Below are 24,053 nucleotides of genomic sequence, written 5' to 3'. Positions count from 1 at the left end.
TTTTTTGGAAAATTTATTTTCTTTCCATCACGCATAAAGCTAGCCAGGATACATCGACGTTGTATTAATGATGGATTTTCGGTCTGGAGGAGTTTTTTTTTTTTCCGCTGAAAAGTCTATTGACTTCAATTCAACGGGAAAGTAGCAGCGCAATTGCTAAAAGGCGACAACTCATACAAATATGCGTAAAAATACAAATCGCACGAGTATAAATTAGCATTTTTCTACATTTTGAAATTATTAAGCAAAGCGAAATATAGACATATTAACCTTTATTTTTTAAAGATGAGCACGTGTGTCCCATATGGAACCTTGCTAAAATGACAGTTATAATTTTGCTTCCCCGCGCTGGTTCACAATTTTTCCAGAAATTGCATGCTCACATTTTTATGAACTGTTCAGGTGAAAAATGCGGAAATAAAAAAAAAAAAAAAAAAAAGAGAAAAATATTTTTTGGCTAGCTCTGAGCTTTCATTAACGCGATCTGTTTGCAAACGTTGCAAAAGTTAAGAGGTCACTTTCACCGCGTCATTCTTGTTACTTCATTTTTGACAAGCTGCTTTTCCCTACCCATTTGGAGCAACGAAGGAACCGCATAGGATATATATTCCTCTGCAGTGAGGCCAATTTACCAAAGCGCCCGTTCGCTCAATGGTCCCTTCATGTTGGGGAAACGCTAAAGGTGTAAGAAAAATTTTCGCACTTTTAACTTATAGGAAAAATGTGCAGCCGTTTCGTCGCCCTTTCATTTCTGTATCGCCCGCCAGTGGGCAACACAACAGAAGATTGCTAAGAGGAGGCGCTATTAACACGCCAACACAGCTCATTGTAAAATGCGTCAGTGACACATATAAGTCCAAAAACTTCAGTAAAATAAAATGGGACTGTATAAACAATGATATATTGAAAAATTTGGACAAATTTCACGTAAAGGAAATATTAAAAATAGTGATCATTGTAAGCCGACTGCATTCTGGCAAAAGTATTTTAACGCAATTTATTCCTGTACTGAAAAGTAGACTATGCAGCATGAATTATGACCAAGTCGTAAGAATAATGTCTTCCTACGTAAAGGCGAATATTAAGGATGATTTGTTTTATGCCGATCTGTGTGCAGTTGTTAGGAAGTACTACGAGCATGTAGCAGCCGCCCCGTTAATCAACCTTCTCTTTAATATTAACATGTGCAGTGTAAAAAATGATAATATCAGGTGTGTGGAAAGAGAACTACTGGATCACCTCACGGAACATATTAACTTTGATGGATTAGCGAACGGACGTTCGTCTGCAGTAGAGAGAGAACCTTCCGAGAAAGGGGACCCCACTAAAGAGGGAAAAAATAACTCCAATGTGAACAAATTGGAGGAAGAAGACGAGAGGTATATCCCACGTACCAATTTGCACGACGCGGGGAAATATGACTTGATATTATTTTTCTACTCATTTAGCAACTATGTATTTATGGATTACATCAAAAGTGAGAACTCCTCACCTCGTGATGAGTTTGCAAAAAAACTAAATAGGTGTCATGACGCAGTGAGCAAGGTTAGTCAGGAAAATGAGCAAAGACTATTGAGGGAGTCCCCCCCATTTTACTTATTCCTACTCTACAAAGCCATTTTAAATGAGATATACATACTTGAAGGAGAGGCTACAAGTACCATTCTGCTGGACAGGGTTAAGGACAAAATTAACAACATCATTGGGGGGTTACAAAATAGGGAAAGTTCTTCCAAAAAGGGGAAAACAAATGAAATTGTAAAATATATAAATATATTGCAACATAATTTATTTCTTTATTCACAGAATAGAAAGAATTTCTTTCTTTGCCATTTCGAAAATAACCTTCAGCTGGTTAAGGAGCTGTTATCCCTCTTACAGGAGAGTAACCACAGCGACATGAACAGGTAAAGCGAAAAAAAACGAGAGGAACTAAAACGGGGGGTTGTCGTTGTACGGGGCAATATGCTGATATGGTCTCTACCACGACGGCACCCATTCCGGTGTGTATTGGTGTGCACATCACGCGTGAATCGCTTCCAGCTTAAATGAGAGGACACATGCATCAACACATCATTGCAATTGTGCTCGATGCCCTTTTTATTTCTACACACTTTTACCCCCCTTTTAACAATTTGCCAATTTTGCAGATATTACTTATGGCACAGAGAGAAGGTCCAAGAGGTGCAGAAAATTATAAGACTAATTGAAATGGAGTAAAACAAACGGGAAAAAAATGAAAAAAAAAACGATTTTCTTTAAAACATTTAAATGGGGAAGTTTGTGCAGAGGGGAAAGGGACCCCCTGGGGGAAAAACTACCTTTGCCTACTTCTCCGTCTGTAGGGTCCCCCCATTTATTCGTCCAAATCTTTTTCTTGAACCATGTCAATGAAGTCCTGATGGGGTTAAAGGAAATAAAAGAAACGATGTATTTGGAAGAGAGAATTTGCGGGCATGTGCGCCTCTTTGTGGGTCTGTCTGCATGTATACGTTCGCCCGTTCGTTGGCGCGCGTGGTGGAGCACGTACGAAGTTATATTCGTCGTCATAAAAATCCTCAAGTTCGGTGGACAGACGCTCGTTTATTTGAGTCTCCACTTCGAGCAGTGATTTGTTTAGCGTTTCTACATTGTTAATACTGGCAATACTTAAGAGGCTTAAATTTTTATTTTCCATTTGAAGTCCACTGAGATTTGCTCGCTTAATGTTGCACAGGCCTGCGTAGAGGGGAAGGTGCGTTGTATGTCTTGTGGGTCCCTCCAAATGGTGTGGCGTGAAAGGTTATTCTACACGCTGGCCTATTTTGACAAAAGAACATTTGCACACATGCACGTTGCTCATTTGGGCATTTTTTTTTTTTTTTTTTTTTTCACGTCGTACGGTCGCGGCAGACGCAGTCACAACTCGCTTCGCCACGCGCATGTGCAACGGAACGAAAAAGGAAATGAAGCAAAATAAAATATAAAATATAAAATAAAAAAACAAAACACAATGTGGTATTGTCATTTTTCACGTTTACTGCATAGATCTCTATAATTCGTTCTGTCGAATAGGCATGATATCTGCGGGGAAAAGGTGCGTGGGGGGAAAGCAGGTCACAGTTGTTGCCGCTACGTAGGTAGGGGTATCCTTCCACCCATAAGAAGCATATAAACTGTGTTATTACACACATGCTGAGCGCAACTTACCTTCTTCAAAACGAGACAAACGCAATTCAAATAATTCGCAAAAAATAAAAATGTGTTGAAGAGGAAGTTTCCCAAGTTCCGACCGTACGTGTAATAGAGTATGTCTGTCGCCAGGCTTATCATTTTGCCTTTTTATTTGTTAGGAGTTTGTCTAGTGTGCATACAATAACACGTGTAGGTATTCACATTATATCCGTGGATGCACTACGTTGAATTCATACCCATCTGGTATATCTTATCAAAGGTGAATGGACTTTGAGTCACCTGCAGACAGATTTAACATCCTCATATTTGCGCGTTCACAGAAGGGGGAGGGCCCTTGCCAGGACAACACTCGTTCGCGTTTTTACGCCGTTTTTGCGTCTCCTTTGTGTGTGTGTGTTTTTTTTGTTGTGCTTTTCGTTTAATGTTGCAAAGGGTGAGGAAAAGTGAGTAAGCAAAGTTTTTCCTTTCAGGGGGGGGTGAGACGAAGAACTTCACAAGTGGCGATTTATAGCGACACTGAACGTTTGAACATGCCGAGTTTTTACCATTTTATCGTTGCACTTTGGCAGTTCGCTAAGATCGGTTGTGTCAACTTTTGATACTGAACAGTGTAGCTATTTTTTTTTTTTTTTTTTTTTTTTCGCTAATTAATTGTCGCCGGTTTTGCGATGTCATACACCCGGGAAATGTTTTCATCATTAACCCCGCAGAATTTTCACGTGACCATTTTTTTTTACATGGAAGTAAATTCTCATTTTTCTCATTGTGCTTTCCATTTGGACGGGGAAAAAAGATTGACAATTTTGTAAAACAGTTAAAAGGGAAAGAAGAAAATATTTAAACGTTCGAAATGTCAATTCCCCCAAAAGAGATCGCATACAGATTTGTTACACTTGCCCATGCGTGATATGAAAAAAATATTGGAGGGCATACAATCTGGAAAAAATGACGCTCAAGAGATGGCATTAAATGGACGACAGTTGCCTCTTAACGGGGGAAAACGTGTGTTGTCTGTTTTTCATTCCATTTTGGCCACCTTGGCTATTCCAGACGTGGCATCATCATTTTCGAGTGGGACTGGCTGGGGTAGATCGTTCAGCAGTATTCCATCGGAACAATGTATAGCTGTATGGCCGTGTGACCGTTTCGCCGCCACGCGGAGTTACAAAATCTTAAAATGAGTAAAATTTTTAACGTAAAAAAAAGAAAAAAAAAGGGAACACAGGGGAGGAGAATAAAAAAAAAGAATTAACAATTTTGTTTTCCCCACTGGATGGGAAACGGGGGGAGTTACTATCCGCGCTGTAAATCCTTACAAGGTGTGCACTTGCCCCCTCCCCCCTTTTTTTTTACTGGCATCAGAATTGGCCTCACAAATGTGTAAATGGGATCCACGTAGTTGATTGAGGATCGATGAAATGGGCGAACTTGACCAAGGGGAAAAAACCCGTTTCGCTTTAGTCGGCTGTAGGGGGTGATTCGTCCCTTCGCAATTCGTCCATCTTTGCACTGATCATTTCATTTTACCGTCACGCCCTCCGCTAGTCCATTTGCACCACTGCCTTACGCGTGTCGTTTAAAAGCTGGACACAATTTCGCGCGCAGAGGACGACAACGCTAGGACAAGGCATCACCCAAAGCGATGCACACAGGACGTTTCCCAGTCACAGCTTCCGTTGCCCTTGCGTGGGTCAGTTTCCCTCAATGCAAGCCGTGTCGAGGCCGAACTGCTTGAGGACCTTCCTGTAATTTTCAACATTCCTGTGGAGAATTTCTTCAATAGGTCCTAGAAGCCTCTTAAAGCTCTTCCTGTCTAGGTAAACGACCTGGCAGGAATCTTTCGCCTTAACAGTAGCGGCCCTGGGTTTGTTTTTCAAAAGGGCTAGCTCTCCAAAATAGTCTCCCTTACTATACGTCTTAATAACAGTCTTACCTTTTATGGCCAAAGCGTTTCCCTCAATAATTATGTAGAAAGTATCTCCAGGTTCCCCTTCCTTAATAATAATTTCTTCATCAGAAAATGTTTTCGTCTTCAGAGAATCAGCAACTTTGGACCTTTCATACGGATCCATATCTTTCAGAATAGAAATATGTGTGAGAAAATCTTCGTACATTTTTCTCTTTTTTGCGACATTGTCTTTTATTATGTAGGTAAATGATTCCCTATCTAGTGCCCACAAGTGACACTTGGTTAAGGCCTTAGCAGTGGCAGCCCTTTTTGAATTATACAGTAGAGCCAATTCTCCAAACACATCCTTGGACTTTAAAATAGTTAATACTTCCTTTTTGTTTTCCTTCATTTTATAAATTTCGACTTCTCCTTCATCGATTACGTAGAGCAGATCTCCTTCCTCTCCTTCATTTATTATGTTTACATTTTTTTCCACATTTTTATCGAAGAAGGCGTTTACGATGGTTTCCATTTCGTTTTTATTTAAGTGATTAAATAGGAAGGAGTCATTTAACGCTTCTCTTATTTTTTCTTTTTCGCTTTCATCCTTTTTGTACACTTTTGGGATAAAATTGAGTTTTTTTTTGTTCCATTCTCCGTATGCCTCTGCACTTACTGACATGCGCTTGCCTTGGCTGACGCTCAGCTTTACCATGTCCGATTCGTTCAGCTCCATTTCTTTCTTGTCTACTTCGCTCAGGCAGTCCGTCTCGTCTCCGTCGCTGGAGTAGTCCTCGTCTGTGGGGGGGGAAGTGGGTCATGAAGTGGATCAGTGAAGTGAACAGGTGAAGGGAGTTCGTGAGGTCAACTTCCCCCAATGGAGAAGGCCTCGTACAACCGCACAGCATCCAAGTCACCCCCGTGGCATGACTCGGATAGGACTTACTTATGAGTATTTTCTTCGCTGCAGAGGAAGGCAACTGATTCATGCCAGAGAGCTGATTCACCTCTTGGGCATCATTCTGCCCTGCCTTATATTGAGATTCCCCATCTTCCCTTTTATTCATTGACGAGGAACTGGACAAATTGCTTTTCCCTCCATCGATGCTGCCCTTGGATTTATCGCTCAGGATATTTTTTTTGCTGTTCCGCTTTACACTCTCTTCATACTTTTCGAATTGCTTTTGTATATCTTTGTCATTCATGGTTGATGCGTTTTGTTCGGAAGGAATTCCTTTCCCTTGTCTCCTTCGAAAGGTGTGGGAAAAGGGGGGAGTAAGCGTCGGCGGGGGTTACTTTTCGCTTATCATTAATTTGTTCACGCGTTTGTGTATTTGTTGTTCACGTGTTCGTGTATTTGTTAACTCATTTGTTTGTTTGTTCGTTCGTTCGTTTTTTTTTTTTTTTTTTTTTTTTTTTTTTCGCAGACGGAAATGCGTTACGCCGCACGAGTACACACAGTTGGTTTAAATGCGCGCAAACATGTGTAACAGTGTAAACTGTGAAAGTGTTCTTTTTTAAAATGCTTCGTCACGTGTTTGACGTTGCACTTTGCGATTTGTTTCGTGCAGGCGCAGAAGTAAATTGCTGCGTTTGCATACTCGCTTGGCTGGGCGAAACATCCGTTCATCAATTCCCTCTCTCTCACTGTGCCCCTTCGCAGTTCGTTGCGTTTACGCTGTACGTCGATGTGCACCACGCAACGCCTTCGCACACTTTGCACATTTCGCCAATTCGTTTATTCCCATTACACCTTGTTCTTCCCCACTTGGCAAACACCCATCCTCATCCAGTGGCGTTTTTTTTTTTTTTTTAAAAAAAGGAGAAAATTTCCAATCAAGCAATATGGTTGTTGAGCGGCCTCCCCATCCTGGGATGCATCCTATTTTTTCTCATTTCGAGTTGTCATTTTTGTTTTGGCAGAACTGACAACCTGGGACGCTCTCCACACCTCCTTCGTGCGCCTTAACTCGTTGCAACTTACCATGTGCACACATTGCCCATCTTGCTATTGCTTACAGATCCAGGGAAAAAAAAAAATTCCTTTGTTTTTCCTTACCCGAAGGATAGAGTGCCTTGTCAGTGGTACACATATAATATATATATGCACACACACATGGACTTTATTTATAAAATCCAAGAGGGGAAAAAATTACAAAAATGAAATATACCCGCATGGGGAGGGGGATTTATGCAAATCCATTTATATGGACACGTACACCCACGCGTAAGACTAATTTTTCCTTTGTTAATTTGTCTGCTGCTGTGATGTCTACGGAGTGATACCTTTGTTCGTTTATGCCCCATGCGGATGGGTGTAGGTACGTTATATATGAACATATGAGTACACGCACGTATGCATGTACATACAAGCGTCAGCGGGTGGGGAAAACGTGAAGCAGTAAAAGTAGAATAGCAAATGTGTGTACAAGCAAATGTGTGTACTTAACAAATGCAGCGATATCACAGCGCCACGTGTGCGTGGGCAGAGGCCAATTGGGAAAAACACACACATGTATGTACATGCGCGCTTGCATGCCTACGTACATGTACAGTATGCAACTGCGAAGAGTAACATCCAACAGTCGCGGCCACGCTAAGTAAGTCGCATTAAAGTGCAGTAGCGCCAAACGCGGAAAATGTGGAAAATGTGGGAAATCCCCCCCTGCCGCTTATTTATGCGTGCGCAAAGTGCCCTGTGAATGGTCAAAAAAGCGTCTTCCAATTTGTGTACCTCTTTCAATTTTGCGAAAGGGTGAATAAAACCAATTATGCATTCTTATAGAAATAATTATTTCTAATTCTTCTTGTATGGATGGAACAGGCTTCGGAAAAAATTCCCCTTGGAAATGACGTATGCTAAAGGGGCCTATGTCAAGTGTACTCTTGACGCCCTTAAATTCTGCTCGGATATATTTACACAATTGACATATTCTATTTTTTTTTTTTTTTTTTTTTTTTCAAATTTATGAGTGCTATATCAATTTAAACATGTCAGTGAGGGGTACATACAAATGGGGTGAATCAGAAAATGGGAAAAGAGGAACACAGAGGGATTACTTTCAAAATGGTTGTTTTGCAATGTCTTCACTTAAAAATATTCTCCTCTTTTTAATGAAAAATGTGTCATGCATTTTTACATCATTGTTACGTTCCGGCGAATGGCATGCTGTCCCTTTGCGGGCAGTGTTTTTTTTTTTTTTTTTCCACCAGTTCACTGCACACATTTGAAATGGGCTTATTTAAAAGGTCTACAAGCATTTTTATTTCGCCTTAAAAACGGGAAGGAAACAAAAAATAAAGGGACACCCCATCCGTGTAAAAATTAAGTTTACGGGATGACACATGATTTGTTATTTTTTCGTTGGACAGATTAATTAAAAAGGGGGAATGGAGCAATTGTAAAATTTGTTTCTTTTTTTTCCCCCCTCCCCTTTTAAATACAAAATGTTTCCGCTTAACAATGATTTCTCCCCCAGTGTGTAAAGCCTCGACACAACCTTCGAAAGTGATGGTACCATGTGGGGCGTCATAAAAGAAGGGCAACATTCTTCACGGAGAAACCTTTTCAATGTTGTCATAGAAAAAAAGGAAAAAAAAAAAAAAAAAAAAAAAAGTCTATAAAAAGGCACACATCCTCGTCGCTTAAGTAGTAGAACTTAAAACTGCTCAACATATGCTACTTGAAAGAGTTATCCCCGCCCTTTTTTTTAATTCCTTTTTTATCCTTCTGCGACTTTTGGGTCGCACGTGGAATAGCTTCACGTTCCACATTGTCGCAACAGCACACCGTTTTAAATTGCGAGTGATATAATTTAAATGCACACATAAAATACATAGCTTGGTGAATGTACAGAGGCCGCCTACGCCTACCCGTATGCACATAAACAGTCGACGCAGAATTGATCTGCAGGGGAGGAAGCATTCTCATTCGAGCGTTCAAATGGGGAAATTATTTTTGTTTTACTTAAAAAGGTATTCCCATAGGAAGGGCATTGGTTTTCTTTCAGCCTCATCCGATGGCTTATTTTGGCATACTCATTTGCAATAAAATGAGTAACCTTTTTTTTTTTTTTTTTACATTTTTGTAATGTTTAATTGGCCTATTGCTATTTTCTCATTTGCCTTTTTTACGACACGGCAAGTATCTGCGGGGAACATCCCCCACCATGTGCCTATTACGCATGGAACGGGAGGGACAAACAAACACAGGATTATTTATCTGTTCATATGTTTGTTCCTTTTTGACTCCACCGTTGGGTGTCGCATTTAAAAAAGCGAAAAAAACGTGTCAAAATAGAACACGGAAAATGCGGCAAAAAATGGAGGCAATTTAATTTCCCAACGACCACGGAAGGATGGGAAAAATCTTCAATCATAGCGCACAACGCTGAGAGGGAAACCAAAAAGGGCCTCCCCCAATATAAGGAACTGTTTCCAAATAAATACGTCCTCCAGTGCAAAAGTTAAAAGAATATTCACTTAAATTGAAATAAAAACGAAGTAAAATAAATATAAAAAGCAACTTTATTTTATGTAAGTAAAAGTTCGTGTAAGCAGATTGAGTGGAGAATTTTATTTCATTTTTTCCATTTTATTTGTTTCATGTAGTAGCGCAGTTTTGCCTGAACAAGCAGGGTGAAATTTGAAAAGAAAAAAAATTGTTTCAAATTTGCCACCAGTTACAAACTCAAGTGGGGCATATTCATTTACACGTAGGCATACCATACGTAATACATACATAGTACGTATACAGTACTCACGAATAATTTACCAAGTACATGCCAACGTTGCGAGAACACGCACAACGAAGCCGCTTTTTCAACTGTACTTTTTTTAATTAAACGGTCGCCGTTAGCTGGGAAAATGCCTGAGCGCAGAAAACGAATTGCTAATTCTCTTCACATGTAGCATCAGAGGTTCGCCTCCCTTTTACGTCGGTACGTAGGGACGTGCCCGCAAGTGCACGAAATAATGCATCGCGCAACCCGTTTTTTCTTTTTGTTCTAAGTGAGCCAAAAGAATGACAACTCGGGGGACAAGCCCAACGACGAAGTGGCATTGACGACGTGGCAGCCAAGTAGAGGCAACCACGGAGTGACATAACCACCGATTGGAAAACACCTGCCCGTAAATAACATGAGCAACGTAACGCTTGTACATACGCAGCACAAGACACGAATCGCAGAAGCCTTTTCCCCCCCGCTAGCAGCCCGTGCCGTGTGCCACACATGTGAGCGAAGCGGGATGTGAGCAAGGGAGCACCTAAAGGGAAAGGAAGGAACGAGAGTCAGAGAAAGGGAGCATAACAAAATATAGCTGTAGCGAACATATCCCATTTGATCCTATCCTGCCGTAACCGCACCTAAGTACACGCCCGAACGAAATGAAAATCTGCGAGAGTAAACTGCCTATTATCCCGATTGAGGACGCCAAGCATTACTCCTGCAGTGAGGAAAACGACACCATCAATTTGGAGAATAATTCGAACGATCTGAATAGTTATCAGAATTTCCTTATCGGCAGTTCACCCAATGACGGGTTGCATAAATGCAGGGATAAGCACATGCACTCGTTGGTAAAGAAGGAGAAGGGTGCAGAGAAAAATTGTAGCACTGGGGGGAGTAACGCAGGAAGCCATGCAGGCAGTCACCCGTGGAGCAGCCGTGCGCGTATGCGTAACGCAACACGTGGCTACAATGAGAAGGGTCTAAATTTGATCAAAAGGAAGAAAGGGTTAATGAGGAAAGACCCATATGGAAGTACACACTTGGTATTGGGGAACCTGCGAAGTGGTAGGAAGTTAAAGAGGAAGCTTCTCTGGAATAGTTACTATGGAGATCAGAACACAAACGTGTCTGAATTGTCGTACATAAAAGAATTTGAAAATAACTCCTTCATGCATGATAATGGTCACCATATGATAGTGTATGAAAATAAGTACCCAGATTATAGTGCGTTAAGTAAGAGAGAAAGCCGAAGTAATAAGATAAGGAATTTTTTTGTGTACTCTCCGGATATTATCCAAAGATGGATAAGAGTCATTTTTAACGTTATCATAACGTCGCTCATTGTTACGTTGATTTATTTTACATTCGTATCCGTTAGGGAAGACATAAATAAGAAAGTAGCTATTCAGATGCAAAACGTTAAGGAAGAATCGGACTCCTGTAAGAAGCAGTACTATGCTCATAAATGTGGTACAGTAAATTTACCTATCCTAAATGACAAGTGTGAAGAATGGCTAAGGTGTATGAAAACGGATCACAAATTGTATCAGGATTTTTCATTCTTGTCTGCTCAAATGTTGGGACAACTCATTAACGCATTTATTGTTCAGTTTGAATGGAAGAGCATTTGCGTCATTGCTTTTATTTTCCTCTTAATTTTTATTGGTAGTAATTATGCCTTATCGATTGGAGGGGGGGGTGGTAGAGCAAATAGTAATGACTACAATCTGTACAGTCCACATGTGGGTCCTTCTGTACACCCTAGTGGGAATATTCCTCCTTTTCCTTACTACCACTTTTATCCCTTCATGCCACAAGGCGTGAATTACGGCGGATCAAGTAACAACCCCGATGTCTCAGTGATGAGTATGCCTTTCCAACAAAATAAATACTATTCAAGTGGCAGTATGGGCAGACCCAGTACGGGGTACCCCCCAACAAATTATAGCTACCTGAATCAGTACACCAACAACAGTGAGAATAACGCATCCACGCAGTCCACCTGTAGGAATAAAGACTACTCCGAGGTGTACAATGGCGCCTCCAAGAAGGATGCCAAGCGCGGTTCGAAAAAATTGGGCTTCCTCAAGTACCTCACCCCCGGTTTTAAGTAGATTTCGGCTGCTTATTAATTTGGCTTCAAATTGGGTGCACACATGTCTATGTAAGGGGGGTGTACTGTTCCCTCCGTGTTTATGCCATTTACGAGGTGTACTCCGCTGCCCCTCTTGTGAAGACGCACAAAAAAGGGGGCCAGCCATATGCCCCTGCACAGTTTAATAAAAAATTTGATGCCCCATTGGATGCACCCGTACGAGTGTACACACATATGTACATATGCGTATCCAAATGGGAAATGCGGAAAATTGTAAAAAATGCAAAGCAAAAATGTGAAGTATTTTTTTTTGTTAAATTTTTATAAATTAAAAAAAAAAAAAGCGCCCTGCACGTTGCTGTTTTTTTTTATGAAGCTTTAAATCCCTTTTGATTCACCAAATGGGGTGTACCTCCAGCGCGCTCTTTTTTTTTTTTTCCCCCAACTAGCTCCCCAACATTTCTTTCCTTGTCAAATTTAAGAGGACATGTTTGACCAATCCAGTGCAATTTTACTAATCTTAAGTGGCTACTACACCTCCGTTGTGACGAAATCCACTAATCAATGTTTTCCGAATGGGTGATGTGGACGCCTGTGCAAATGTGCAAAATGGAATGGCCGGACGGGGCGCATAATATAGGTAGAATATCATAGCGCGAGTTGGTACGATGGCAAATGTGTTGGCAGCCCACCGTGCAGGCGTTACACGTGGGGGTAAAAAAAAAAAAAAAAAAAATCATCTTGCCCTGTGGGCACAAACTGTTCACAAAAATGCACACGCATTTGTTGTTCGGTTTGCTCTCCCCCTGTTAAGGTGGCAGGCAAATATTAAAAAATCCCCCTCCAAAAAAAAAACACGCTGGTACAAACATAACAATATACACACATGTGTGTGCACACCGCAACGGGTCTACATAATGTCAAAGTAAACGAGCCTGTTGAGCTTGCTCAGCTTGGCGTAAATCTGCGATGAGTGCTTCCTGTTTTTTTTTTTCAGGAGGGTGATATTTTTTCGGATAAGAACAGCATGGTCGGTAATCATGATGAGAAAGTCGTTGTCATTCTTCTTTGTCATGTCATACAATTTGAATCCGAGAAATTCGTCAGTGCTTGTGGTGTGCGCGGAAGTTTGGTCTGCATGGCTTTTGGTCATTTGGGGGGAGGGTGCCTCACTCTTTTCTTCAACGTCTTTCTCATTCCCCGTTTCTTCCTCTTTTTCCACTTCTGCCTGTTCGCCCTGCAGAGCGGCCCCCCTTTTGGCCCGCTTAAACTTCATAATTTTGTACCCCTTGCCCTTCTTCTTCTGCACCTTGAGCTCCTCCAAGTTGATCATTTTTCCATGCCCCCCTTTGGAAAGAAATATGATTTGAAAATTTTTGACACTTTTTTCGTCGTTCTCATATGCTAGCAGATCCACCACTTTGTCGTTTTTCCCCAGATTGATGCACTTATTCCCTAGCGAATTTTTTTTCGAAATTTTAAAATTGGAGAGGGGGAACTGAATTATGTGTCCACTTGCCGTTCCAACAATGCAGTTATCGCTAAAATTGCAGTAGCTGAAGTGGATATCCTTCTTATTTTTAAAAAGTCTGATTCCTTTTTTTTTTTTTTTCAGGAAAACGTCGTTGTTTATGACCTTCATTTTTCCATTTTCACTACACACGATGAGGTACTTTTTGTTTTCCTCGAATTTTGTCATTCCGGTGATGCTCTTTGAGCAGTGGATCACTTGGTTGATTGGCGTCCCCTTGGAGTCGTAGGAGGAGGTCTGCAAGTCGCACACGTTCAGGATGTAGGCTTTGTTCTGGCTGTCCGTTAGGAGTAATTTGTCTTTATTCCTGCATAGGATGCTTTTCTTTACTTTATAGCAGTTGGTTGGGTTGGTAGTGCTAGACTTAGCATTTGAGGTGTCTTCCCCGTTTACTGCTCCGTTGGTCGCTTCGTCCGGCACGCTGCCACCCTTGAGGCGCTTCTCCTCGTTTTCCTTCAAAATGTACTTCACGTTGGACAGCTTCATAATGTTGTTCTGGTGATTTTTCAACTTTTCTGTGATCTTGATCTTTTTGACGTACCCTCCGTAGGTGATTAGAACAAGCACGTGATCGTTGTTGTAGACATTTTTGACGTCCGTGTGGATGGAGTCGATGTAGGTGTGTCTGTATTGCGTCGGGAGGTCTATCTTTTTCGCTGCCCTTTTGTTGCTACGCTTGGGCAGAGCTGGATCGGTCATTGCGTTTTGTTGCGCTTCCTCTGGATGTGGGTCATTTTGCAAATTTTCGCTTTCCTCTTTTGAATCTTCCACATCTTCTCTAAGCCCCAATGGACCATCCCGCTGGGGGCTAGCCGCTAAGACGAACTGTTCCTTAAAATGGTTGTTACGCTCAGGTGGGTTTATATAAACGTACTTATACTTAACATTTTGCGGTGGTGCGAACCTTCCTGCGCTGCTGCTCGTGCCATACTTATTTTTTATATAAACCAACTGTTCAATGATGAGGCGTTTTATCTTATCCACGTTGGAGATGAGGTCCCTATTCTCCTGCATGCGGGTCAATATTCTCTCCTTGTGTGTGCCAAAATCAACGTTCTTAATGTTGACCAATTTTTGTATCTTCATGGAAAGGATATGCTGGATCTGATAATCATTAAGTTGGAAATTTTTTTTAAAAAAATTTTTTATTTCTTCAATGTTTTGATTTTTTTGCAAAAAGGAAATAATTTCTAAAATTTTTTTTTGTATAAGTATGTACAAGTCTATAATGTGAAGTTCCTTTTGTAAGTTTTGATTTTTTATTGTTAAATTTTTTTTGATGAATTTTATGCGATTTTCACACCACAGTTGTAGGAAGGATTTGAGTGAAAACTGTGTGTAACTATTTTGATGACCGATGCAGACAAAATTGCAATGGTATGTAACTTGCATTTGTGTGTATTTAAAAATGAAGGAGACGAAATCATTTATTTGTTCCACTTGGCTATTTTTCCTCAGTTCCAGTACAATTCGCATGTCCTCCTTTTCACTTTCGTCTCTTATTTTTTGTAAAATATTTTCATGTTCATTTTTTTTTTCATTCAAAATGTTGATCATATTTTCGATCAATTCGTTTGGCTTCACATTTGGGGGTAAATTTTTTATGACTAATTTTTTACTTCCCTTCGTGTCTATATCTTCTGCGTCTAAGTTGGGGAGGTCATTCACATGGGTGACATGAACTTTGTCATTTTTCATATACTCCAAAAAGACGTTGCTCCTAATTTCTATGTTCCCCTTGCCCGTGTGGTACACATTTTGCAGTTCATGCGGTTTGCTTATGATGATTCCTCCGGTGGAGAAATCGGGCCCCTTTATTATGGCGGCTAGGTCATCCTCCCTAACATTTGGATCGAGTAAAAAACTAATGGTGCAGTTAACCACGTCTACCAAATTGTGACAGGGGATGTTACTCAATATACTCACTGCGATGCCTGAACATCCATTAATCAGTAGCAGTGGGACTTTACTACACAACACTTTTGGCTCTACTTCATTCCCATCGAAGTTTCTCACATAATCTATATTTTCATCATTTATTTCGTCCAACAGAATGTCGTAACAGAAGTTGGAAACTTTAGCCTCCGTGTAACGCATTGCCGCTGCGTTGTATTCAACTGAACCAAAGTTCCCGTATCCATTTATTAGCAAATTGCTATTGTGATGCTTTTGTGCCAATCGAACCAACGCATCATACACACTTTTATCTCCATGTGGGTGATATTTTCCAATCACCTCACCTACTATTCTGGCGCATTTCTTATAACTACTTTTTTCTGCGCCTTTATTTATTTCGTACATGCTCCATATGATTCTCCTCTGCACTGTTTTTAGGCCATCACGATAATCGCATAAGCATCTGTTCAGAATTAAAAAGTTCGCATAAGACAGGAAGTTTTTTGACAGCAGCTCGCAAATTTCTACGTCGTAATATTCTCCCTTGATTCTTTTTATGCTCTCATCCACTGCGTCGCTTATCCCTATCGTTTTGGCACCTCCTCCTGGTGGGTTACTTTTCTTCGTTTTTGTCATCCGGTTGGGGGGTTCTTCACTTGGGTCGTTGCCCACAGTTGAAGTTGCCTCTTCCCCCGATACGACATTCTCACGATCTGGCTTCCCCTCCGCGCTGCCCTTCTTAGCAAGCAGCAGGGATGGCCTCAAAAACGTGCCACCATTTTTTGCATCACCATTTTGCCCTCTACTGCTTTTTCTATTACCGGCAAACGCGCTTCTCCCTTTCCTTAGCCCCACGTGCGCATTGTGTACAAACAGAGGGGCACTACTCTTGGGGGGTGGGCACTGATAGGGAAGTAACTTCTCCCTTTTTTCGCTTCTCACAAAAAGAAAATTCAAATTGCGGAGTGGGAGAAGCAGATCTACTATGAGGGCGAAGAAGAGGGGACATATGAACCACATAATAGTGATACGCACCTGAGGGGGTGCGCCGTTGCCTGTCTCTACGTGTGCATAATGCGGTGTGTAACGTCCGCGTAGAACTGCCGGTTAGGGGGGGGCTCCTCAGGCGCTGCTCCGACGCTCCTACACGGGTAACATGTGCAAGAATACGTATACATACGCATATGCATATTTGCACACTCCCCTTGAATGTGATGCACCCCTCCGTGTGATGATCGCATCAGACAAACGTGCGTCCGTAGTGGAGGAGGAAACGTGCACGTTGAGCCTTCAGCACATTTAAGGTCATTTTTTTTCCCCCCCTTTATTCTAATATGAAGAATTGTTCACCCACAAATGTATAATGTTACACGCGTTTATCTTTTCTTTCCTTTCCGCCCCCCTGAACGGGAAAGAATGCAGTAGTGAGAGAAGGAAAAAATAACAAATGACTCAAAGGCCAAGGGCCAACGCGCCGATGCAACACACTAACGCAAAAACAGAAGAGTAGAATACGATGAATTCTATCCCCCCGTTCTGGCGCGCTTGTGCCTTCACTGGGGGGGTGAGCGCTTTTGCGACTCTTCCAGCGCGGTGCGTACGTACATGCGTAGAAACGTGTACATATCACGATACAAGCATTCTGCCGTACCAAAATACAACATTTATTTTTGCATTACATGCCCATTTAACACTTCCGTGGGTGCCCTTTTTACACGCTCAAGAGTGTATGTTTAGCTAATCTTCCATCCCGCGTGAGGGCAAAAATGAGAAAAAAAGAAATGGACTGGTGCAGGGAAAATTCCTTGCAATTTTATTGCGCCTCGGTGGATCTTCCAAAAAAAAAAAAAAAAATAAATAATATGCATAAACAGTGTGAAGCGAAAAAATGCGCAAAATGTTCCATAAAAAAATGGGAAAAAAATCCTTTTAACATAACATGCTTGGGCGTATGTATATTTTGCAAAGATGCAAAATTAAAACATTTCTGGCACTTTTCTGATACCTGATTTTTGTTAAGGAGAGTTACCAATGAACGCGCAAGTTAAGCAGCCAATGTGACCCGCGTATCGCATTTTCATGTGACGGATCACAGTTTTACTGTTTGGATGCAAACGCGCAAAAATGTTTAAATAAAATAAACATAATCACATGTTTGCTTCTTTCTGATCGTATGCAAACGCATAATACTGTTTTCTTCCTTACTTTTTTTTTTTTTTTTTTCTTCTTCCTTTTCCTTGTCACAAATTTGTGCATACCGATATAACCGCTCTGGAGGAAGGTGGCTTGAATGACCAAGTTGAGGAACGCCTGCAGAAGATACAAACGTACGAGCAAAAACGGGGGCACTGAAAAGTCAAACTGGTTTTGATTATATCGAATGTGTTACCTCGGAGATTTTCTTCTCGCAACCGCGCATTGTTCACTTGGTCGCCCACTTTTGGCTTCCCCTTTTGAAGATTCGCCCCCTTTCCCCCTACTCAGGGAAAATTGCAGAACAGAAATATTTGATATATTTTTGTCGGCAAAAAAAACATACTCAGTTGGTACACGTGGATAACAGACACGTGCCCCGTGTAAAGTGAGAATGGGTCTTCCCCTTTTTTCGAGCGTCCCAACCGTTTAACATGATGCACAGCAGGCTGGGTTATTTCCCCCTGTCATACTAGTACGCCTATTTGTAAGACAACCGAGAGGTGGGAAGCATATGCCAAGAGGGGGAGCGCCAGAAGAGAACGTGGTAGAAGAGACGAGGTAGAAAGGTTATTCCCCTTGATTGGCACTCCAGACGGGGCCTCCGCATTTCCCTCCGTAAAAGCATACACACACGAAGAACGCGGAGTCGAACGTAGGCAAACACTTCTCCCCACACAGGCGTATCATCAGCGCAGAAGCTTATCAGCTCACCAACTTCCCTTAATAGCGCTTCCCATCTTCCCCCGAGAACCCCCCCAAAGTAGACAACATGGTTGACGACGAGGAGCTAAAGAGGCTCAGGTTCATTCTGAGCAAAAAGATGGGGAGAATAAAATACTTTTTTTCGTACACATTCTACAAAATATTCAGCCATTTTTATAACAAGAAAAATAAAAAGCGAGAAAGGTTTGTAAATATACACGGAAGGACGAGTCCAAAATTTTTCTGTGACAATAAAATTAAGAGCACAAAGTACACAGTGATCACATTTATTCCTCTGTTTTTATTTTACCAGTTCTCGGATTTTTTAAATTTATTTTATTTGTGTGTTTCTTTGCTACAAATAATTCCGATATTCAACACGGGGTATGTGTTCACCTTTGTGGCTCCATTAATTTTCATCATCTTTGTAAGTTTAATTAACGAAGTAGTTGACGATTTGAAGCGGTTTATAAAGGACCTTGAAAATAACAACGAAATTTATTACGCCCTTTTGGAGAATGGAAATTTCGAAAAAATATACTCCAAAGATATAAAAGTAGGAGATATCATTTTGATAAAATCCAAGCAGAGAGCCCCAGCGGATTGTATTTTGTTACGTAATTTAAGTAAAAATGAAGAATATACTTTTAAAGTGGAGGAGAAGAAATTTTTCGGCAGCATAAAATTGAATAAAAATTCCAACGTTTATAACAAAATTAACAAAAACTACTACCATTTTAATAAAAACATTGATAACGAACTGATTGATGATCGATATAACGAGTCGAACAACAACTTAAGCGAAACGAGCAATCACCAATTATTTAGTGAAAATGAAAAATCCCTAAACGCAGGGAAGGAGAAGAAATATCTTTTAAAAGACAAGTCAGAGAAAAGTGGTCATAAAAATGATATGAACAGTTCAGGCGAATTGGACAATTTTGAGAAGAAAAAAAAAAAAAAAAAAAAAAAAAGAAGAAGAAATTAATGAATAAAAATTTAAAAAAAGACGCAGGTGCATCAAACGAAACGGCCAATTATACATATGTCAAAACGGACAAAATTGATGGAGAAACGGACTGGAAAATTAAGTACCCAATTAGCATCTTCCAAAATTTAAAAAAGTTGAAAGATTTCTTCACCATAGACATTTTGTTCATTCTGGAGCAGCCCAAAAATGACATTTATAAAATTGAGGGTTCTTTTGTCATATTCAAGTACAACCCTCATGGCGACTTCCAGAAGGAGGAGAACAACAACGCCATGGGGATGAGTGACCACCAGTTGATGAACTATTCCTTTGGCATGATCAGGGATGGGGAGGTCGACTTGGAGCGCGGCGGAGTGGCCAAGGCGGGCGAATCGCCATACGGAGAGGAGGCCGACAATGAAGACGATGAGGATGACGATGAAGACGACGATGATGAGGATGATGATGATGATGACGATGATGATGAAGATGATGAAGAAGAGGAAGAGTTAGAGGAGGGTGAACGCCGAAAGGAACTCGAACTGGAAAACGTTGCCGGCGATAATGAAAAAGAAGTCCATCATAAGGGCTATGTAAATTTGGCGGAAAAGGAAACAGACTACGTGTACAGCAATAACAAGAAGGATAAAAAGATGAACAACGAAATGGTGCATTTTAACAACGTGGAAAAGGGAACAGTTGTAGGAGTAGGTGGCGCAGGATCAGGTGCTGCTATGGCGGGTCAAAACAGAGGAGTTATGGAAAAGTACAACTGCCCAAAAAATAGTGGAAAAAAGAGTGGAAATTATGTTGGCGAAACGAGCATGTGTAGTGTATTTAATAATGAGGATAATTTCAATTTTTACAATGTCAGTTATAGAAAAAAATTAAATTACGACAACTTCATCTTGTTCAACTCTGTGATTACCAGCTCGGATGTGCTCTGTTTGGTGATCTACACAGGAAGTGACACGAGGGTGAATATGAGTACACAGATCAGCAAAATAAAAAGAGGAATGATAGACAATAAGTTAAATATGATAACGTTATTTTTGTTTCTAATTCTGGCGTTGTTCTCCATGTACATGTGTACCGTGAAGTTGAACAACCTGTGGTATCTGAATTTTATTCGTTTCGTTTTGCTGTTCTCGTCTGTTATCCCCATATCCTTAAGCGTGAATTTAAATATCGCTAAAATTTACTACACTTTGGTGATTCAGAAGGATAAGGAAATCGAAACGACGATCATAAAGAACAGCTCAATTATAGAAAACTTTGGTGACGTGGATTACATTTTCACTGACAAAACGGGAACACTCACGGAAAATGTAATGGTCCTCAAGGTTATACATATCGGATTGGACGTCATCCATGCGGAGAGTGAAAAGAATAATATGCTACAGGGAAGTATGGAAAATAAAGGGAAAGGGAATTTCAACAAGCATATGCTATCGTACGATTTGGATGACTTAAACGAAGATGTAGATGCGTCTTCGTTGTACTTAGGGTCCAACTACTCCAAGAACGAACGAAGGAGTAAGCACAGTGGAAACAAAAATGGAAACTACATGTCCTTTAACTACGACGTGGAAAATGGAAGAAGCAAAAATGAACTGACAACGTTGAGGCAGTTGAGCAAAACAGTGAACCCAATGGATCGCATCAATATGCTACATGATGAAGAAAATATTGATGAAGAAAACTTGGACTATGATAATTATGATTATGGAAATTTTAATGAACATTCGACGGGGTCTAAGTCTGGTTTTTCTCAAAATAATTACCGAGGTGCAAACTTGAAGCCGTTCAAGCAGAACAGCTTGGCTATGAGTACGAGCGTATCAGGGGGAGGTATGGGCCAGAGGAGGAACGATATTCATAAAAAGAACTCCGTCCACATGGAGAAAAAAAAAAAGGTGGAACAAATGGTGGACGAATTTTTGAAATACAAATCAGACCCCCTAGATTATTACAATGACAATGTGGAGGATGTGGAGTTTTTGAAGAAGCACCGTGTGTTCCAAACCTTTTTGTCCTTCCTCATATGCAACAATATTAGGACTCTGGCCAAGGAGAACAGCAACAGCGGAGGTGCCAACGGCAATACAAATGGTAGTACAAGTGCCAGTGCCAACGGTGGAGGTGCCAAAGAAAAGGACAAGGCGAAGAAGAAGAAGGACCAAAAAGAAGCAGACACGCAGAAAAACTTCTACTACATATTAAAAGTGAACCGAAAAAATAAAAAGAAGAAAGAGAAACATGCGGACAGCAGCAGCGCAGCTTTTTCTTATGACAAAAAGAATTTGGAGTCCAACAGTTCGGAAGATTCTGAGACGTTTTCCCACTCGGATGTCAGTTATCAGTGTTCCTCTCCAGACGAGTTGGCTTTCCTAAAATATGCTACCAATTGTGGGTTCATTTTGAGGAAGAAAACAGCCAGCCGGATAGAAATAAAATATAAAAACCTAGTCATGGAATACGACATTTTGCTACACATTCCCTTCTCCTCGGAAACGAAACGAATGAGCATTTTCGTGCGGAACGTAAAGAACAGGAACATTTACTTCTTCATCAAAGGGGCGGATAATATTTTAATAAAGAAATGTCATGAGAAGTATAAAACGTTCATTTATGAGGAGAGTGATCATCTGTCGAACTTGGGTTTGCGTGTTCTGGTGCATGGATTTTTAAACATAGAGGAGCAGTTCTTCCATACCTTCTCCAATTTGTACAACAAGAATAAGGACGTCAAGGGGCAGCTGGAGAATATTTTGGACTACGTGGAGAAGAACATCAAGGTGCTCGCCATAACGGGTGTGGAGGACAAGTTGCAGGAGGTGAGCAGCGGCACGTGCCGGGGGCGGTTGCCAAATTATCGCTCGATCATGTTACCACTCCAGCGTGCTGTTGATTTCGTTTTATTTTCCCCATTCGTTATCCCCCTCCACACACATGCATAAATACGTACGTACATATGCACATATTTACACCCTTCTGCAGGGCGTGGGGAAGACCATTGAGATGCTATACAACAGCGGCATCAAGGTGTGGGTTCTGACTGGTGATAAAATCGAAACAGCCATCTGCATCTGCAAAAACGCCAACATAAAGAAGAAGAAGCATAACATATACATTTTCAGACACGAAAATATTAAGAGCACTTCAAACCTCATAAGAGAATTTAACTCGATCTTAAGTAACATCGATTCGTATGTCCTCTTCTTTGACAATATTATAATACAGAACTGCATCAAGTACATTCCTAATGCGTTTGTGGATTTTGCGGCGAACGCGAGGGCAGTGGTAGGCTACATAATCCGCTACATGGCTATGATACAGATTCATTTGTTCATTTTAATTTTTGCACTACAATGTTGGTATTTTTTTTTCCCCCACAATAGGTCTGCTGCAGGTGCAGCCCCATCGAGAAGAAAGAAATCGCCCTGCTTATTAAAACCATTAGGAGGAAGAAGATTCTGTGCATCGGGGATGGAGGAAATGACGTGGCTATGATCCAGGCAGCGGACATTGGCATTGGTGTTTTAGGAAAAGAAGGAAAACAAGTTGTGCACGACAGTGATATAATTGTCTCTAAATTTAAGAACATAAAGAAGCTTATTTTGTACTATGGGAACAACACCTTTTTGCAGACCTCCTCCCTCTGCTCCTTTCTCATACATAGGGGGTTCGTCCTTACGTATTTGCAGTTTATCTACAGCTACATCTTTTTCAGCATACCGGTGTCCATCTTTCAGGTGAGTTTACCATCTGGACAGGTTTCCACCACTATTGCATGTTGTCGATCGGATTTTTCCCCATCTGCATTTCTACTACACATTTTTATTACACATTTTTATTACACATCTCCCCCCTTAGGGATGGTTGCAAATCGGTTACACGACGTATTACACCACGGCGCCATTCTTGTCCCTCCTGTTGGACGTGAAGATAAAAAAAAACCTGATATACCTCTACCCGGAGATATACAAAAATAAGAAGCACAAGCGAAGGTTGGATTTGAAGTCCTTCTTCATCATCGTGTGGATCTCCATTTTTCAGGTACTTCCTGAGGGGCGTCCCTAGGAGAGTGAATTTGTGCACGTCGAAATGTTATTGCCCTGTTGGCCACGCCGCTGGGGTAGACAAAACATTCTTGGGGAGGCACGTCACACTTCCATCGTTGTTGTGCATCGTTGTTGTGCATCGTTGTTGTGCATCGCTATTGTGCATCCTGTTGTTCATCGTTTTTCACCACCTCCTTCCACCTGCAGGGAACCGTCGTCATGCTGGGGGCGCTGAAGCTGTTCAATGACAACTACAACAACCTCATAAACATATCCTTTTCGTCCCTCATCGTTTTGGAGATCATGAACATTCACTTGGAGGTGGAGTCCTGGTAAGTTCCAGTGGGAATTAACCATACGCCGCAAGTGCATACATGTGCACGTATATATATGCCTACATATATGCATACATATATGCCTACTTATATGCCTACTCATGCGAACCATTCATCCCCCACCCGTGCAGGCACCCGCTGATGATATCGGCCAACATCTGCTCCTTCATCGTATACATCTTTTCGATGTTCATCCTGAGGAACTATTTCGACATCATGCAAATTATGTCTGTCATGTTTTGGTACAAGGTTATTTTGATCGTGCTGTTTGCCTGGCTGCCCTTTTACATAATTAAAAAGGTGAAGAATATTTTAACGCCCTCTCAGTTTTTCAAGCTCGCCTGAGGCGGTCACAAGCGGCCACTCATTTGGAGTGACGAAGTTTCAAATATTGCAACGCGGTAAAAAAAATTGTCAAGATTGATTGTTTAACAGGGATAGACGCGTTCAAATGTTTGTTCATAACAGA

General features: G+C 41.1%; 6 protein-coding genes across 6 annotated transcripts; 3 read left to right on the top strand and 3 right to left on the bottom strand.

Annotated features, from left to right (window-relative positions):
* Positions 1–651: 651 nt before the first annotated feature.
* Positions 652–2,220, top strand: PCOAH_00054700 (Uncharacterized protein; the record flags this gene model as incomplete). Its single annotated transcript, XM_020062250.1, has 2 exons — positions 652–1,907; positions 2,151–2,220. The coding sequence occupies 2 exons, from the start codon at positions 652–654 to the stop codon at positions 2,218–2,220; spliced, it is 1,326 nt and encodes a 441-aa protein (XP_019917897.1).
* Positions 2,221–2,356: 136 nt separating this feature from the next.
* Positions 2,357–3,312, bottom strand: PCOAH_00054690 (Uncharacterized protein; the record flags this gene model as incomplete). The annotated part of the gene is made up of 4 exons (XM_020062249.1): positions 2,357–2,398; positions 2,531–2,718; positions 3,021–3,063; positions 3,190–3,312. 4 exons carry the CDS (start codon positions 3,310–3,312, stop codon positions 2,357–2,359), a joined length of 396 nt encoding a protein of 131 aa, XP_019917737.1.
* A 1,553-nt stretch (positions 3,313–4,865) lies between these two features.
* PCOAH_00054680 (CAMP-dependent protein kinase regulatory subunit) lies at positions 4,866–6,375 on the bottom strand (the record flags this gene model as incomplete). The annotated part of the gene is made up of 3 exons (XM_020062248.1): positions 4,866–5,863; positions 6,012–6,313; positions 6,362–6,375. 3 exons carry the CDS (start codon positions 6,373–6,375, stop codon positions 4,866–4,868), a joined length of 1,314 nt encoding a protein of 437 aa, XP_019917856.1.
* Positions 6,376–10,451: 4,076 nt separating this feature from the next.
* On the top strand, positions 10,452–11,909 carry PCOAH_00054670 (Uncharacterized protein; the record flags this gene model as incomplete). Its single annotated transcript, XM_020062247.1, has 1 exon — positions 10,452–11,909. One exon carries the CDS (start codon positions 10,452–10,454, stop codon positions 11,907–11,909), a length of 1,458 nt encoding a protein of 485 aa, XP_019917503.1.
* An 891-nt stretch (positions 11,910–12,800) lies between these two features.
* PCOAH_00054660 (DNA GyrAse a-subunit) lies at positions 12,801–16,337 on the bottom strand (the record flags this gene model as incomplete). Its single annotated transcript, XM_020062246.1, has 1 exon — positions 12,801–16,337. The coding sequence occupies one exon, from the start codon at positions 16,335–16,337 to the stop codon at positions 12,801–12,803; it is 3,537 nt and encodes a 1,178-aa protein (XP_019917619.1).
* A 1,945-nt stretch (positions 16,338–18,282) lies between these two features.
* On the top strand, positions 18,283–23,929 carry PCOAH_00054650 (Phospholipid-transporting ATPase; the record flags this gene model as incomplete). The annotated part of the gene is made up of 7 exons (XM_020062245.1): positions 18,283–19,114; positions 19,231–22,022; positions 22,186–22,488; positions 22,587–22,940; positions 23,062–23,244; positions 23,457–23,581; positions 23,716–23,929. The coding sequence occupies 7 exons, from the start codon at positions 18,283–18,285 to the stop codon at positions 23,927–23,929; spliced, it is 4,803 nt and encodes a 1,600-aa protein (XP_019917664.1).
* Between the last annotated feature and the right edge of the window lie 124 nt (positions 23,930–24,053).

The sequence above is a fragment of the Plasmodium coatneyi genome, chromosome 14 (assembly GCF_001680005.1).
Source record: "Plasmodium coatneyi strain Hackeri chromosome 14, complete sequence".
NCBI lineage: Eukaryota > Apicomplexa > Aconoidasida > Haemosporida > Plasmodiidae > Plasmodium > Plasmodium coatneyi.
Note: the sequence above shows the minus strand (reverse complement) of the source record. Positions and strands in the feature narration are given on the sequence as shown.